We start from the raw sequence: 17,982 nt of genomic DNA on the forward strand, positions 1-17,982 counted from the left end.
GCCACAGGTGCGATTTGCTACAGCATTAGGCAGAGGCGGAACTAGCATTGGTGCTGCAGGTGCGGTGCACCAGGGCCCATGAGGACTAAGGGGCTCACTGCGGCCTAGGGGCCTGATTCAGATCCGTTCGGTACTGCGTGCATTCGCAGGCGGGTATCTGCGCATGTGCAGGCGTATGGTGCGCGCACCCACGCATGCCGGCGTGGGGGGGGGCGGAGATGGGCGGGGGGCGCCGGGCTGCCCCATTACCATATGGGAACGCCCAGCGTTCCATGGGCCTTCCCATGAGAACACTGGGCGTTCTCATGGAAATGAGGCAGTGACGCGGGTGTGGGGGGCGGGTGGCTGACATCACCGGATGTCAGCTGCCCGGCCGTATCCACGCCAGCGTGCACGCATATATACGCAACTGAAAAGTCACTTATAAATGCGTGCACGCTAAACATCATTCGATGGTCAGTGACCATCGAAAGATGTGGGCGGTTACCCGAGCCATGTGAATGGATGTTTATGCAAAACATCCATTCACAGCTGTTCGGGCGATGCCGCACTTTGAGGGGGCGGTCGTTCGCCAGGCGGGGTTTGGTGGACTCGCAAGGCTGCGAATTCGCAGCCTTGCGAATCAACCTGGATAACCCCCTATGTCACCAACTGTTTTCCCCTGTCACACTCTGCCCTTGTGCTCTCCCAGTCACGCACTGCCATGTTGCATATTTTGAACTGTGGTTGTGATGGAGGAGGGGGGCCCAGATTATACATTTGCACCTAGGCTCACCATACACATGTTCCGTTAGGCTTATGTAGCAGGGGAGGAGGGTGTATAAGGCTACAGGGGTTGTGAGATAACAATTATGGTGTCCCAAGAACATTTTGATACTGAGTGGGCCTGGACACAGCATAACATCTCAGAAGACGTAGATATTGGAATCAGTCCTATTGTTTGTGAAGGGTGCGATATGCTGTTGCCGCGGGCATTTCAATGTCCCAACCTCACACCCTTTGCAGGCTGAAATCAGCCCTACTTTGCACAAAATTCTACTCAGGCCGCCATAAAGTGTGGCCAATGCCGCCACAAACTCGTGGGATTATAGGATGCGTCCCATTGTGCCTAGCTAACAGTAGTATAGTTGTTTTAGCAGTAAATTAACTGTTTAGGGCCTAGTTTGCACATTTAACCCCCAAGAGTGGCATTATGTCACCCGTGAAAAAAAACCTGTGTATTTAAAATAATTTTAGATTAGATAGATCCATTTCTCATCTAAGGCCAGATTCTCTAAGCTTCAAAAGTGATAAAATGGAGAGTGATAAACAGCCAGCCAATCAGCTCCTGCCTGACATTTTTCAAACACAGTCTGTGACATGGCAGGTAGGAGCTGATTGGCTGGCTGTTTATCACTCTCTATTGTATCACTTTTGAAGCTTAGAGAATCTGGCCCCTAATGTTTAATTGGCTGCTATAACTTTGTCCGTGTTCTTCTGTCATTTTAATGAGGAAGTCACAGGGTTTAATAAAGAAATAGTACTTTATGATACAAACTTCCGTTACCTTCATTAGGTCAGTACAGTAATATGCAGATAGTACTTCTAAGACCTCTACATTTAGAGTTTTTTGGATGTGCGCGATGTTAGCTGATCTCAGACATTTATTAATGCTGCAATCATTTACAAGGCTAAACCATGCCTTGGAAATGATCGCCACTTTAAAGAAATGTCTGAGATCGGCCGGTATGCCGTACCTCTGGCAAACTATTACATCCTGTTACCTATTACATCCCCCTCAGTTTTATGTTTGCTGTCTAGTGATTTTTTTCATTTCACTCGTATTTACTATACAGAAATTAAAGAGCTAGAAAACAACATCCGAAAAGCATTGTCTTTTGACAACCGGGGAGAAGAGCATAAAGCAGCTGCATCCGCAGCAACGGACGGCCAGGTGACAATATCGGGGGAGAACGGAGAAAACGGGGAGATCAAACTTCACCAGGCGAAGAGGATAGGCCTGGAGGACTTCAACTTCATCAAAGTATTAGGGAAAGGCAGCTTTGGAAAGGTAAGTGGTATAGCCCCAGATTGGACGCTGGGTATTTTTGTATTTTGTTCATAGCCTATCCCACTGCCTCTCCTTCAGTACCGTGGTGGATGGAACTTTGCTGACAGAGAGGAGGGCGTTGTGTCCCAGAACACCGTCAATTAACCATCTAGAAGAACGATATAAAATACTATATATAAAAGTCATCCGATCCCCAGACGCCTGCAGTCAGTATTAGAGGAATTAACGCCTTTCTTCCCCCAATCATTTTTCCACTTGCTTTAAAATGTTAGGGGTACAATTACTTGGATATGGGTCATAGGATGGACACTATGAAGGTCAATATACATTCGGTGGACATGGCTATGGTCAACAGGGTCAGAAGGACAACACAAACATTAAGTCAACAATGGGAAGGTCGACGCAAGTCGGCATGGACACCGCTCGCCATGCTTCAGGCACAGTACCTCACTGCGGTGGCACACTATTATATTCTCCCTCCATGCTTTAGCGGATGGTAGGGTACGAAATACCATCTGCTTTGGGAAAAAAATTGTGAAAAACTCATGTCAATCTTTTGACTCGACCTTCCCATCGTCGACCTAATGCTTGTGTCTACCTTTCGACCCTGTTGACCTTAGCCATTTTGACCTATATTATGTGTCGAACATTATGCTGGTGTTATATTTTGTCAGTGGGAAATGTCGGCCTATAGTCTGTGAGCCATCTGGGTCTCCCGTCTTCCTTGGCTTTCTGGTCGACATTTACAAAGATGGTGTTCTATTTCACATGGGATGTTCCTATGGGCAACCAATCAGAATCAACTTCTTATTTCGCACCTTCAAGAAGATAATAGTGTCTGATTGGTTGCCCATCTGTAATAGAACTCCCATCTTAGGAAATGTCCCCGGCTGTGTCTATGCAAAGGGCCCTTTGTTCAGGACAGGCTGGCACTCAGAGCTGGGGTCAGGGTCTATGATGTCTTACAGATCATTACGAATTTAGGCAGTAGATTAACATGTCACATGAGCATTGATATATATGTATTATATTATATATTAGTAACAATAGGCACCATACCAAATATTGGGGCAGATGTATTAAAGGCCCCCATACACTATGCGATTTTGGAACGATTTCATCCGATTTCGGCACTTTGGGCTGAGCCAATCAGAGAACGGCCAGTCATTTGACAGGTTTATTAAAAATCTAATACCCGCCACTGCGCGTCCCGTCCCGCAGCACTGCTGAATGAGAGACTGTGATCATCACACCGCCGGCACAGGTCAGCACTCACCGGCGCCGCCAGCCAAGCGCTCAGGGACCCGCTGCCCGTCACACTGCTCCACCCTGATGATGATGACCGACGCCCCCCTGCACCTCACCGCCCGCCCCCTACTCCCCGACATGTGATAAGTCGCAAGCGATTTATCACATGTCAAATTTGGCTCATCAAGTGCCAAATTGTATGTGAGCCTCCCGGGCGGCTCACAGGAGAATTGGGTCCGGACAAGTCGGCCTAATGTATGGGGGCCGTAAGCCTTAACAAGAGATAAATGCGAGAGAGATAAAGGGAGATAAACATCCAGCCAATCAGCTGCTAACTGCCATGTTACAGGCTGTGTTTGAAAAAAGTCAGTAAGGAGCTGATTGGTTGGACGTTTATCTCTCTTTATCACCCTTACATTTATCTCTTGTTAAGGCTTAATACATCTTCCCCATTGTGACCTTCCCATAATCCATTATTTATTTCCTCATTGGGGCATTTCCCTACATCTTCCTGACCCCCTGTCTCCAAGCACTACAGAGAACAGAAACCATAAATTTGGAAAGTGGTCAGATAAAATATATTTTGCAGGACATCAAGCTGGTCATTAAAGAAATGCATATTTATTAACATAAAGGTGCATATTCAATTAGCAGCAGGCCATTATCCATCTACCTGTACCTCTGTGCTAACCTGTATTACACTTCCTGGTTACAGGTCATGCTTGCCGAGTTCAAAGGAAAAGATGAAGTATATGCTGTGAAGGTCCTGAAGAAGGACGTCATTCTACAAGACGATGACGTGGATTGCACTATGACCGAGAAAAGAATCTTAGCTCTAGCAAGAAAACATCCCTATTTAACACAACTGTACTGCTGCTTTCAGACAAAGGTAATGTGAAATCTTCTACTCAGAGTGTATGCTAAATACAGTATATCTGTGTGTAATTCAATCAGTTCTCTGTGTGCACGAAATGATTCAGCGGTTCACTTACGTTTCAGAATGATATTACATCCTTTCATCAGGGTATAAGAATTGCCACCATTACTGCACTTTCTGACTGTAATAGAAATCCAGCAGCATACCTAGATACACAACTGTGTCCCTAATAACAGAAAGATGACACACACTGGGAGAAACGCGTTGGTATAGAAAGTAAGGGACAACAATACAGTGACCCGATACAATAAGCAGGACAATACATCGGAAGGTAGGAGTAATATTCAGCTCCAAATGTGGAAATACTCCCTGATTTACTAACATGAAGGACAAAATGGATTAGAAAACATCAATATCAGTTGCAAACAAAGGCAGATATACATCATATAATAAAGATTGAACTTTAGGAAATTACTATCAGACATTAAAAAGTTACAAACATAAACTAATTACATCTATAGTAACATATTTGACTACAGCAACTTTGAAAGAGTTACAATAACAGGGCCAGTGTTAATGCTGCCTTACAGGGAGGACATGTTTAATTTGTGAAGACATCATATATAAAGTCTCAGTAGTAGTTGCATTTGCCCCCACTCCCATTGACGTAATGGCAGTACATGCATTACTCCTGTTCAATTGCGCCGTGCATCTACATGTATATCTCTGGCCCTTATACCTTATTCTGGTTCACTTGCAAAGGCAAATTCCTTCTCAAATGAAAAAACCAAGTGCACTGCAGGTGGGGCAGATGTAACATGTGCAGAGAGAGTTAGATTTGGGTGAGGTGTTTTCATACTGAAATCTAAATTGCAGTATAAGAATAATGCAACCAGTATTTATCCTGCACAGAAACAAAATAATTTGCCCAAATCTAACTCTCTCTGCACAGGTTACATCTGCCCCTCCTGCAGTGCAACATGGTTTTGTCCATCTGAAAAAATTGCAGCCTTGCTAACAGTTCTGAATGAGCCCCATGGTCTAGTCCAGCAGCTTTGTTTCAGAACACAGAGAGAGGATTAGAATCCACTTTACACATATACACATAAGTGGTCAGGTTGGATGGGCAATTCCTCTACAGTAAGTCAAGCATGTCCAGACTGTGGCCCTCCAGCTGTTGTGAAACTACACATCCCAGCATGCCTTGCAAGTATTCCCTAATAGCAAAACTGTGGCAAGGCATGATGGGACTTGTAGTTTCACAACAGCTGGAGGGCCATAGTTTGGACTTGCCTGATCTAAGTGATTTTGACTACATCATCAGAAACGCTTAGAATTTCCGTGAATCACCCCGTGTGTACCCAGCGGGCGTTAGCGATGCGCAGCCCCGTATGTTTTTGGAATGTGGGAGGAAACCGGAGTACCCGGAGGAAACCCACGCAAGTACGGGGAGAATATACAAACTCCTTTGATTCACAGATGCCTGCAGTCAGTATTAGAGGAACTAACGCTGTGTACCCAGCGGGCAATAGCGATGCGCAGCCCCACAGCGTCACTATCGCCAGCCAAATAGACACGGCAGGCAATATTTTTCCTAGATGCTGCAGTGTCTATTCGGCTGTATGAACGGGCCGCTGCTGGGGATGGCCGCCAACTTATCTCCGGGAGTGACTTGACTTAGCGATTTGCTTAGTCAAATAGCCCAATCTCCCAGCTGCAGCCCGTGTGTACACCCCTTTAGTGTGCTGTTAGACAATCTCCCATTCCCACCCACTAATATGTCCACTAATGATCCACTTAACTTCAATTGGACTATTAACCAACATGGAAGCCTTTCAAACACAGTAACGACGCATCAGATCCTGGGTTAAGTGGTTTGCCTGAATCAAATGCCAGGTTTATTGCTCACAACACAAAGTTATTGTCCTCACATCCCATCATTGAAATAATGTTAACACATTATCATTCATTTCCCTTCTTTTTAACCCTTTGAGTGCCAACAACTCTGTGAGAGATGTACAAAATATCTGCTAAAAATCCCAGCATCGCTCACATTTGTTAAATGACTTCAAATAAAAAATGTTGTGTAAAAAAACATTATATTTCCTATAGAAGGTAAACCTTGCAGGTCGTTATGATGAATAAAACTGTTGTGCTTGGCAATGTCACACTTATTTTGACAAATTCACTTGGCACTCAAAGGGTTAATGATATTATGCAAGTTCGCATTCAGACTTTGTATAATATTTGTCATTCTCTTGTCTTAACAGGAGAAATCCTAGAATAACCTTTTTGTGCTAAACACTACCGTCAAATATTCTTTATTAAATGCAACAGCTGTCAGTAGTATTGCTCCTAATTATGATAATTTTACCTCAAACACTGTAAAGGTGCATACACACTGTACAATTTTTTGACCAATTTTTTTGACCAATTTCGTTCATTTTGGCTCTTCTGAACGATATTGGTCAAAATATCTTTCGATGTGTATGCGACGAATGATGATGCACATACCCGCCTGTTGTTTATCAAGGTTGGTCGTCAACTGCATGCAGCTCAATTTGGATATCTTTTTTAAAAAAAGCCTGTAAACTGTAGCTAGATCTTTCGTCTTTTGTCAACATCTTTCGTTCAGGACACTAGGTTCAAGGGAAATGTCTTTTAACAAAATTGGTCAAAAAAATTGTACAGTGTGTATGCACCTTAACATTGTAACGAGCTCATGTACTTTTTGCTTAGCTAACCAAACAGGTCCACCGTAGCAGGAAAAGATGACATTTCTATATCAAGTGGGTGGAAATACCATCTTGTTATTACATAAACAGGATCCTGTAATGCTTTAGAAAATAGCTACAAAGCATTTTTGTGCATAGCTATTTATTTTTGCAGTTCCAGCAAGTGTGCTATTTTTTACTCTGCAGACTTTAGAGCACAGGAAATAATAGCAATAAGTCGCTGATAAAAGATTGTGCTCTGCTGGTCACTTGTAAACAGATCAGCCTCTACACCTCCCCAGTTGGATTGTATTTGTCTGTACAGTTCAATCAGTTAAAGTCAATTAAAGGTTTTTGTTTAGCGTAGATGTATTATGTGCTTTTGATTACAAAACTATATTTCCACAATTAAAATAAATTTAGTGTTGCTTGCATATCATTTTAATGTTGGGTCCTAGAATGTCCACAAGGTGGCAGCAGAGTCATTGGCTTGATTTCATTTATTTTGTTAAAACATTTCACAAATTGACACAAATTGGGGGGGAGATATGTCAATGTGTGTGACACCCCAGGGGTAATTTATAATCTTGAGTGCCCCTGTGGAAAACACTATATTGGGAAAACAAAGAGACCACTGAAAGTCCGACTATCAGAACACCTGGCGAGCATAAAATATGCCAAAAGAGACCAACAGGCTGGCAAGACACTCACACCAGTGGCCAAGCATTTCCTTAGGTACCATCAGGGAAATGCCAAAGGCCTCCAAGCCTATGGAATGATGCAGGTAGTGATGGGTACCCGCCGAGGTGACATTGATAAAGAGCTTCTCAAACAAGAAACCAGACTGATATTTTTAATGCAAACTCTATCTCCACTAGGTCTCAATGAGGAGAACATCTATACAGTTTTCTTGTGAACAATAACTGATATGGTTCCAAACACTTAAACAAACGACCAGTATGGTGTGAATGAGGAGATTATATAAACAGTCTCCCTGTGAATAACTACTTACATGGTCCAAATGCAAACTATAAGGCATTTTCTTGACCAAATAATGGTCTCAGGTTCAATATGTGTGATAAACCCCTGATCTAGAATCAGATGGGCGACCACTAGAAGACAAATTAGTCTAACACAACCTATCGTGGAAAATAGCGCAAGACATTATAAAACGGTCTATGACAATGGTCTAACAAAGAAGAATGGACACAAGAAAACCCACAAGACATTATAAAACGGTCCATGACAATGGTCTAACGAAGAAGAGTGGACACAAGAAAACCCACAACTGGGATACGGCGATCTCCCATGTTCTCTTGACTGAACGCAACGCTGGTCCCCCTAGAAAAACTTTCAGGGTATACGAAAAATGATAATATACGTGAAATCACCTAGATTACTGGCACAACCAAACCCCCCTTTTTTCTCCTGATCTTAAATACGTCATACACATGGAGACATGGACACTTCTCTCTCCGGAGACCATTTTTTGTTGGGAACTTTGACCAACACCAGTATCAATTATTATCACAATATCATGTAACCCAACTTAGCCTCGCTTCCTGCTCCACCTCACTTCCACGACCAATCCTTATCACATAAATCACTGGAGACACTTCTTATCACTCATCCACGATACAGTGATCAACTAAGGAACACATCACTTATTTAGGATCCACAGACTGTCCACTTAGGCAATAAGGGTTCATAAAGAACCCCAATATAGTACCAATAAGCCTCACACGACCGTTTTTTCTTGCACGATTGTATACACAGTTTGTGACTTTAATTTTGTCTTCTTTATATTCACTGTTTTTCACTAAGCCACACACCAAAAGCATTTCAATAGACACTCAAATCACTGTTATTAGAAGGGAGAATTAGGCAGTATCCTCTATGTGAATTATTAGCACCTAAAGGAAAATACGAAGTGTTTTAATACACAGAACTGCCCATGATATCACCAGTTAATTATCTATTTTTTCTCTTTTTTAACAATAACATCAATACTCACTGACTCTCCGTTAAACCTTCACCATCCCAGGAGAAATATTGGGATATGTATCAAAGGTTCTTAGACCCGATCAAACCAACAAGATGACATGTGGAAATATGACATGGGCGCATACCTACTCTCCGCTTATCTCTCATATCGGGAGAATGATATATATGTCATTAGTGTAGACCTCATGGGGACACCCGGATCCCGCGATAGGGTGCCCGCCAGATACATGCCCTCATTTCTCGTAATCATACAAGATGACAAGTCAGCACTATTAAACTCGCCCAAAGTAACACAGACGACACATCACATGTCAACATGTTGACAAGTACAATATGAATGGAGAGGAAACACACTTTATTAGATCTTAAGAAAACCCACAACTGGGATACGGCGATCTCCCATGTTCTCTTGACTGAACGCAACGCTGGTCCCCCTAGAAAAACTTTCAGGGTATACGAAAAATGATAATATACGTGAAATCACCTAGATTACTGGCACAACCAAACCCCCCTTTTTTCTCCTGATCTTAAATACGTCATACACATGGAGACATGGACACTTCTCTCTCCGGAGACCATTTTTTGTTGGGAACTTTGACCAACACCAGTATCAATTATTATCACAATATCATGTAACCCAACTTAGCCTCGCTTCCTGCTCCACCTCACTTCCACGACCAATCCTTATCACATAAATCACTGGAGACACTTCTTATCACTCATCCACGATACAGTGATCAACTAAGGAACACATCACTTATTTAGGATCCACAGACTGTCCACTTAGGCAATAAGGGTTCATAAAGAACCCCAATATAGTACCAATAAGCCTCACACGACCGTTTTTTCTTGCACGATTGTATACACAGTTTGTGACTTTAATTTTGTCTTCTTTATATTCACTGTTTTTCACTAAGCCACACACCAAAAGCATTTCAATAGACACTCAAATCACTGTTATTAGAAGGGAGAATTAGGCAGTATCCTCTATGTGAATTATTAGCACCTAAAGGAAAATACGAAGTGTTTTAATACACAGAACTGCCCATGATATCACCAGTTAATTATCTATTTTTTCTCTTTTTTAACAATAACATCAATACTCACTGACTCTCCGTTAAACCTTCACCATCCCAGGAGAAATATTGGGATATGTATCAAAGGTTCTTAGACCCGATCAAACCAACAAGATGACATGTGGAAATATGACATGGGCGCATACCTACTCTCCGCTTATCTCTCATATCGGGAGAATGATATATATGTCATTAGTGTAGACCTCATGGGGACACCCGGATCCCGCGATAGGGTGCCCGCCAGATACATGCCCTCATTTCTCGTAATCATACAAGATGACAAGTCAGCACTATTAAACTCGCCCAAAGTAACACAGACGACACATCACATGTCAACATGTTGACAAGTACAATATGAATGGAGAGGAAACACACTTTATTAGATCTTACCATCTTCTTTCCTCTCAATACTTTTCTATAACTGAATATGAGCAATGCCACGCATAATATTAGCATTATTAATCAAATACTGACTATATACAGACCAGTGAAACTGACGTAGCAAACTACTAGAACAATGAAGGGAACGTCGGAATATACACTCCCGATCATCTCATAATTATATATGACATCTTTTTCTGCACAATAAAGACACACACGGCAGTATTACAACCAGTCTCTATTGAGACGTTCAGATCCTGCGACTGGGTGCCTGCTGGGAATATACCAGCATGTCCTGAATTTATATACGATGCAAACAATCAGACAATCCAAGTCTGACTTGAACAGAGTCGGCACACTACATGTCGACGACTGGAGCGATTGACACGCAATTGATTTTGTTAGACTCTAGTACTCTCTTCTTTAAATACCATTACACCTCTGATATATAGAGATCTTTTCTGCACGATAATGACACACACGTTAATACTACAACTAGTCTCCATTGAGACACTCAGATCCCGCGACCGGGTACCTGCTGGGAATATACCAGCATGTCTTGAATTCATATACGATGCAAGCAATCAGACAATTTAGTCTGACTTGAACAGAGTCGGCATATTACATGTCGACGACTGGAGCGAATGATACGCTATTGACTTTGTTAGACCTTAGTATTCTCCTCTTTAAATACCGTTACACCTCTGATATATAGAGAAAGGTATATCATTTACTATCGGTGCTGCTAACTCATGCCAACTACTCACCGACCAATGAAACTGAAGGGTCATACCATTAGACCAATGATCGGGACGTTCAAGCACACACCCCCGATCACCTCATGAATATGCATGATATGGGTGGAATAAAAGGAGCTTCCGGACGCACACCGGGTGGTCCTGAGGAAGCGTTCTAAGCGAAGCGTACGCTGACCGACCGTTTAACACACTCAGTGTGTTCTAAATCCCCTCTTCCCCTCCCCACTTACAATGTATTGAAATTTATCTGTACCGCTGCGCAACCCAGGTCACTGGTTACCTCCGTGACCAAGACGCGAGTCTGGCGCCAGACTCAGCGTCATCTGAGCTAGGCGGGTGAACGAGGCAAGTGCACGCCTGCACACCTCTGATACAGTTCACCGACGCTCAGCATATAGGAGACGGAGCAGTCCCAGGGACTTATAGCTGCGCCAGACGGAACTGTCTGGTCTGGATGCATTCACTAGCCTGAACTTTACGAGTCGGTCCCTGTGATTGACATAAACCCATACTAACGAATAACCAGTCTCTATGAGAGATACAAAATATACATATGAGAGAGCACCTATATGTATCAAATCGTAGAGACATCTATACTGTGCATCACAGGTCCTCTGTCTCACCAAGAGTACCTATTCTCTTGTGGTTGCATACCGTGCAAAAACATATTGACATACAAGGTGGAGGTGAATTGGGGTCACACTGAGTCAAGGGAAACATCTTACCCTTTTTTATTAAATGTTGTCATTTCTGTATGTGTGGTTTTATTTCGCTAAACTATATTTTATACCAATGAAATAAACGTTATGTATTAAGAGTCTCACTTTAATCTTTGGTGCACCAGCAAAAGGCATTTCTTCTGTTTGTTCTAGTCCCATTTCACAAATTGACTGGTACCAGAAAAGATCCCTAGTACAGTTCCTAATCGATGTTATGTCAGTCCAGGTTTTTAAGGATATCATGCTGGAGTCCAGATGGTTAAATTTAATTGAGACACTGATTAAGTTACTTGTACTCAAGCATGGATATCTTTACAACTTGACCTGTTATAGCAGAGTTTAGGAAACTCTGTCTTATTACATTTTAGACCTTGATTGAGCAATAGGGGGATAAAACAGTTTTGGATTTGATAACAATGGGGCAGATGTATCATTAAGCGTTTTACGTTTGTGAAATAACGAGTCCCGCTTCTCCTGCATAACGAGGAGAAGCGGGCACTCGTTATGGGGAGATGTATTAACATCCCCAAGCCGAGAAGGAGAGACGTTATGCCCAGCGTTAACGGCTCTCCTTATCGGCTCCCTCGCCGCCTCGCACATGCGCACTCCCCGTCGCCCCCCCTGCCCGGCTTACTGGGCATGCGCGAGATCTCGCAAAAACCGCGAGATCTCCAGCGCAGCCCAAGCCAGACGCAGGGCTAGCGTTGTCCCCATAGTGGGGGATAGGACAACGCTAGCCCTGAGCTGGCGAAGTGGCCGGGGCGAATTAACGCCTTGAAGGCTGTTAATACATCGCCCCGGCCGCTAATCCCTGGGGGGGATTGCAGGGACAGCCCCGCCGAGCGTAACTCGGCGGGCTGTCACTAGTGCACGTTAGGTGCGCTAGTAATACATTAGGGACAGACGTAATCCCCCCAGTTAACCAGCGTTAAGTGCATTTTTGCACTTAACACTGGTTAATACATCTGCCCCAATATCTTTACATCCAGGGTGAATGGGACAAGTCACTAGTGATTATTTTAGGCACATTAGTAGTGTTGTGTTCTTCACAAGAGGATGATTGCTATAATGTCCGGTTTCACTCTAGCATTGAGACAAGAATATAAGAAAGGCAATCACAGTAATTTGGGTAATAAGATATCCACTTAGAACAAGGATGGGGAACCTTCGGCCCTCCAGCTGTTGCTGAACTACACATTCCAGCTTGCAACAGCTGGAGGGCCGAAGGTTCCCCATCCCTGCCTTAGAAGGTGATCATAAGTTGAGAACAATGGGGGGCGGGGGGGGGAATTACATTGCACATGGGCAACATCATGCTGTACTGCAGATGGGGCAGATGTAATGCGTGCAGAGAGAGTAATGTTGGGTGTACACTGGGCGATATATCGCTGATACATAGACCAGTGTGTACCAGCAATATGTCTGTGAACAATGTTGGGCCCTAAAAACAGGCTTTAATAGGATTTCCCCCTCAAAAATTGCGGTAAAAGTTGTTTTTACCGTCTGTAAAATTACCGTGGACAATTAAACCCCTCTATACCTACAAACCGCGTTGTATAAGAAGTCATACATTACTATCTTTCGCTGTATCACCGATCCCTTTATTGTGCACTCTGTTCAGCAAAGCGTCCTAACACCTCTAGATCGCAGTGTACTGCATATAAACCTTAATAATACTAATTTATTTATTTGTACATTGTGTGATGGATTTTAGTGCTCACTAAGCTGCAAAGGTGCAAAAACAGTTAATTACAACTGTGCAGAATTTGATTAAATTAATATTTTAAGGTGATTAATCTTTTTATATCTAATTGTTTTAACCAGGGCCGAAGAAGCCTATTCCTGTAACGCTTTAAATTAGATTAAATTTCAGCTAAATTACAAATAAAACCATTTCTGTTTGACAATTTGTGGTCTGTGTAACAATGTGGCAGATTTATTAAGCTCGGTGAAGTGATAAAGTGTCTGATTTTTATCACCGGCCAATCAGCTCTTAACTGTGAAGTTACAGGCTTGGTTTGAAAAATGACAGGTAGGAGCTGATTGGCCGGTGATAAAATTCAGACACTTTATCACTTCACCGAGCTTAATAAATCTACTCCAATGTCTCACTTAAACCTGGATATTTTGGGTAAATAAGTGACTACTGTGCTTTCAGGATAACCATGGTAAGCTTTTCTGTGTGGACTACTAAATATATGATTTATTTCCTGTGAATTTTAAGGACATCTATTCCAGGAATGGAAATTAATGAATCTAAATATAGTTTGCAGCCTCTCTACAGGGATGTAGGATAAATTATTGTAAGATTTCGTTTTCTGTAAACAGCTCTGTACCAGCTTCATATTTAGTATCACAAGTGGGTAGTGCTGCGCCCGTCTGATATTCCTGTTTATTACTATAATGCCACAATCACACACAGTTATATACAAAGATTTAAATGTTAAAAGTGTTTATTCATCAAATTGGAACAATTCGAATTCCCAAGTAATGTTAAAAAAACTAGAGATGTGCAGGTTCAGATTTATCCGGATTTACTTATTGGCTGTCACATGTTTTGACTCCAAATCATGTGATAGCCGATAGCCAATAAGATCCCGTTTTGAGTTCCGGATAAATCCAAACATGCACATCTCTAAAAAAAAAACATGCATAATATACACAACTGTCACACTCTTGGGCATTTCCAGGGTTAACTACTACAATCTCACTGATGGAAGTTGGGGTACAACCACAAATACTATAGCTAAGATTCATAGATAAAGTATGCAGTCAGCTGTGTGTAATCTTTTGTCCTTATTCCAGCAGCCCAATAGTGCTCCTAAAGGCCCCCGTACACTAGGGCGCCCCCGACTTCCCCCTGAGCTTCCCTGGCTGCTCCCCGGGGGAGCTTGATTAGATTGGCACTTGATGTGCCATTTTTTACATGTGATAAATCGTCTCGATTTATCACATGTAAAAAACCAGGGGGGGGGGCTACAGAGCAGGGCTGCTGGTGGGAGCAGGGGGGGCTGGGGACGCTGCGGGGGACACAGGCGGCATAGAGCCGGGCAGAGGGAGCCGGGAGCTGTCAGTTCTTAAAAAAAAGCCTATACAATGAATGGGCAGCCTGTGATTGCTGACTGACTGGCTGAGAGAGCGCTCAGTAGTGACAGCTCCTGGCTCCCCCTGCCCGGCTCTATGCCGCCTGTGTCCCCCGCAGTGTCCCCAGCCCCCCCTGCTCCCTCCACCGCCGCGCTACCCCACTAGGTCCCAAGTCGAGTGGTCGGACGTGCAGCAGGCAATTTTGGTCCGATTTCGGCCAGATCCGACTGATCTGGCCGAAATCGGACCAAAATCGGCTAGTGTATGTGGGCCTTAACTCTGCAATAATAGTTAGTACATAGGGCCTGATTAGGCCTTTTCGCTCATCTTCTAAGTTGCAGATAACAGTGAGTAGTTAGCCGCTGCACAGACAGAAAGAAGCCCGCCCTACGCAAATCTGCATGTGAATTGCAACAATTTTGTAATCCGATATCCTGTCGCATATCCATAAACAAATCACAAACCATCAAATGATTTCTTTCCAGTCTGTGCAAATGTGAGTAAATCTGTCCCTTCCACAGCTCTGCGATAGAAACAGGCTGATCAAGGCCATCGTCAACGTCAAGGACCCACCCTTAAAACGCCTGGACACGTCAAAGTGTATGCGTTCCCTTGCATGGCTCGCTGCTTTCGCCGTGCTTCTGGCACTATTTTATTCTACCACCACGCTGAAGTGGATGACAGGGCATGAAATGGGTATGGTATGGTATCCGATGCCGGGATCCCGACCGCCACAATCCAGACGGGGGGCGAGCACAATGCCGCCCTGTGAGCTTGCTGCGCTTGCCGCGCTTCGGGCCTGATGCCACACTAATTTATTCTTCTTCTATGGATATCGTGGACACCTACAGTGGAAGAATATTTTTCGGGATTGTGGCGGTTGGGATCCCAGTGTCGGTATTTCAACCGCCGGGATTCTGACCGCATCCCCATGAAATACCGCCTGTCGGCACATAAAAAAACTTTAAAAACTAATGTTGACCTTTTGACTTTTGACCTTCCCATTGTTGACCTAATGCTTGTGAAAAATGTAATTGCCTGCATTTTTAATGCTGCAAATTCATAAGACTTTTTTTTTGTTGAATACGATCTTCGGGCACAACGCCTTTCTGAGACTCCTCAATAATGGAGCTCAAACAAAAGAAGCTGCTTGTAGGAGGAACGGATGTTTAGAAGATGTATGAATGCTTTATTTATTAGGAGCCCAGAAATAATCCGGTTTCGGCTCTTATTATGGAAAACAATAGATAAGAGTGTTGGGAAGTGAACAACGTGTGTTGGGTAATTCCAGCTACTGTACGTAAAACATTCACAGCTGACAGGTCCTGTTTATTTCTCTTTGATTGGTTGGTTGTGTTTTTACTGCTACTGTCCAAGGACCACATATTCCTATATGGGCACTGCTATCTAAACTTCCCATCAACTTATATTTAGTATAAATGATGGCACCTGAGCGTGTGGAGATCGCAAAATAAATAATTGATGGTTTTTGGCCTTGCGCATGCATACTGCAAGCTGTACGCATGCAGCTCGTGATTTTGCACAGCAGCTATCAGGTGTGGATAATCCCCTTTGTTGCATGGGACGTGCTTTGGTGCATGCTTTGTGTAATTGGTGCAATGTGCGCAGTGTATAAGAGGTCGCACATCGCACACCTGCACACATAACCTATACTTACCTCTCCACGACACCACTGTAATCACTGGCAAAAAAAGCGTGGCGGCCATTTTTTCATAAGATCTTCAATGCATTGTAGAGGAAGCATTAGGAAAATGGTGGAGTGACTGAGACTACCCAATGTGTGCACCTTGAAGAGGAGGAAACCACGGAGACCGCACATGGGTTTCCTCCTCTCTAAAACCAACCCTGCCTGAGAATGGTGCCTCTAATTACACTAAAACAATGATTAATAAGCTTAGTCCCCTGACCCTGTCGGGATTCCCTTCTTCAGGGTGACCGCTTCTTTCAAGGAATCCAGCATCGATATTCTGACTCCCGTATCCTGACCTTCGGTCATCCATGTGTATCCCCTCCCTGCTTGTAAGGTCAAAGCCGTTTCCCCTTTGACTACAGGACACCGAGGGGCCGATTCATACCCGTTTGGGTCCGATGGTGGAAGGTTTGTTTACCGAAGGGGAGAGAAATCATTGAGTGGATGTGTTAGAGAACACATACCCTTGCATGCTAGCAACTGGATTCGGGTGCCGTGGGGGAGGGGGGGGGGGGTTTGGCCAGGCGGTGTTTACCTGTTAGCTAGGCTGCTAGCATACGCATCCTAGCGAACAGGCCTGAATCAGGAGAATACATGGTATCTGTCGGGGATTTGGGGGATGGCACTAATGTTTTTATTGGAAACAGTACAATCTCTTATCATATAGAAGAAGAAACATGAATCTGTTGGTTGATAGACAGCTGATGCTACTTCCCATACTTCTGCTGTAACTTTTAATGTAAACATCTTAAATTGTTTAGTTAGTTCCCTCTCTGAATATAAACAGTGTATTTTGTGAATTATTTTATTGGCCTTGTAACGCAGGAACAGCTCCTTAATGTGCTTGGGAAATTGATATTTCCTTTTTCTTAAAGAAAATATGATCTAATTAATTTCGCCGTATGCAAGTTTGTTTTTGCAATAAACAGTGATTCCGCGGCCATAACAATTCCTCATTGCTGAGTGTCGCAATTTGCTCAGCAATATAATCAGTCATCCATAACACTGTTCTGCATCTCACTTGCTTATTATGTAGCCAGCTTGATAATTGGACTTTTGCATTCTAGGATACAGAGGGTGTTTCAGCGGGATCTCATTTCCTAAAGAAGCCGTTGCTTGTCGCTGCATTCAGAAACACTGGGCTCTCTGTCCCACTTGGTGACCTGGTTTTGGTCAAGTTGTGCTGGACTCAGTCTGCCGAGGGTTACACTGCGTTGTTACTGGAGAGTTGTGTACTCTTAGTGGACCCGTTGTTTAATGATTCTTTTTCTCTGTTCCACTTGCTTTATTTTAAAACAAGTCTGCTTCCTATTTTTTTATATTAGAGATCATTTCTATTGAATAACTTTATAGTTTTGTG

The 17,982-nt window shown here is 43.3% G+C and overlaps 1 protein-coding gene across 1 annotated transcript in view; it reads left to right on the forward strand.

Moving 5' to 3' along the window:
- PRKCE (protein kinase C epsilon) overlaps positions 1-17,982 on the forward strand; it is a 316,511-nt gene that overhangs the window by 198,621 nt on the left and 99,908 nt on the right. Inside the window, exons 9-10 of the mRNA XM_083175726.1 lie at positions 1,836-2,050; positions 4,014-4,187. Of these exons, the coding sequence (XP_083031852.1) occupies positions 1,836-2,050; positions 4,014-4,187 (389 nt within the window). The remainder of the gene's footprint in view (positions 1-1,835; positions 2,051-4,013; positions 4,188-17,982) is intronic.

The sequence above is a fragment of the Crinia signifera genome, chromosome 3 (assembly GCF_055691185.1).
Source record: "Crinia signifera chromosome 3, ASM5569118v1, whole genome shotgun sequence".
Lineage (NCBI taxonomy): Eukaryota > Metazoa > Chordata > Amphibia > Anura > Myobatrachidae > Crinia > Crinia signifera.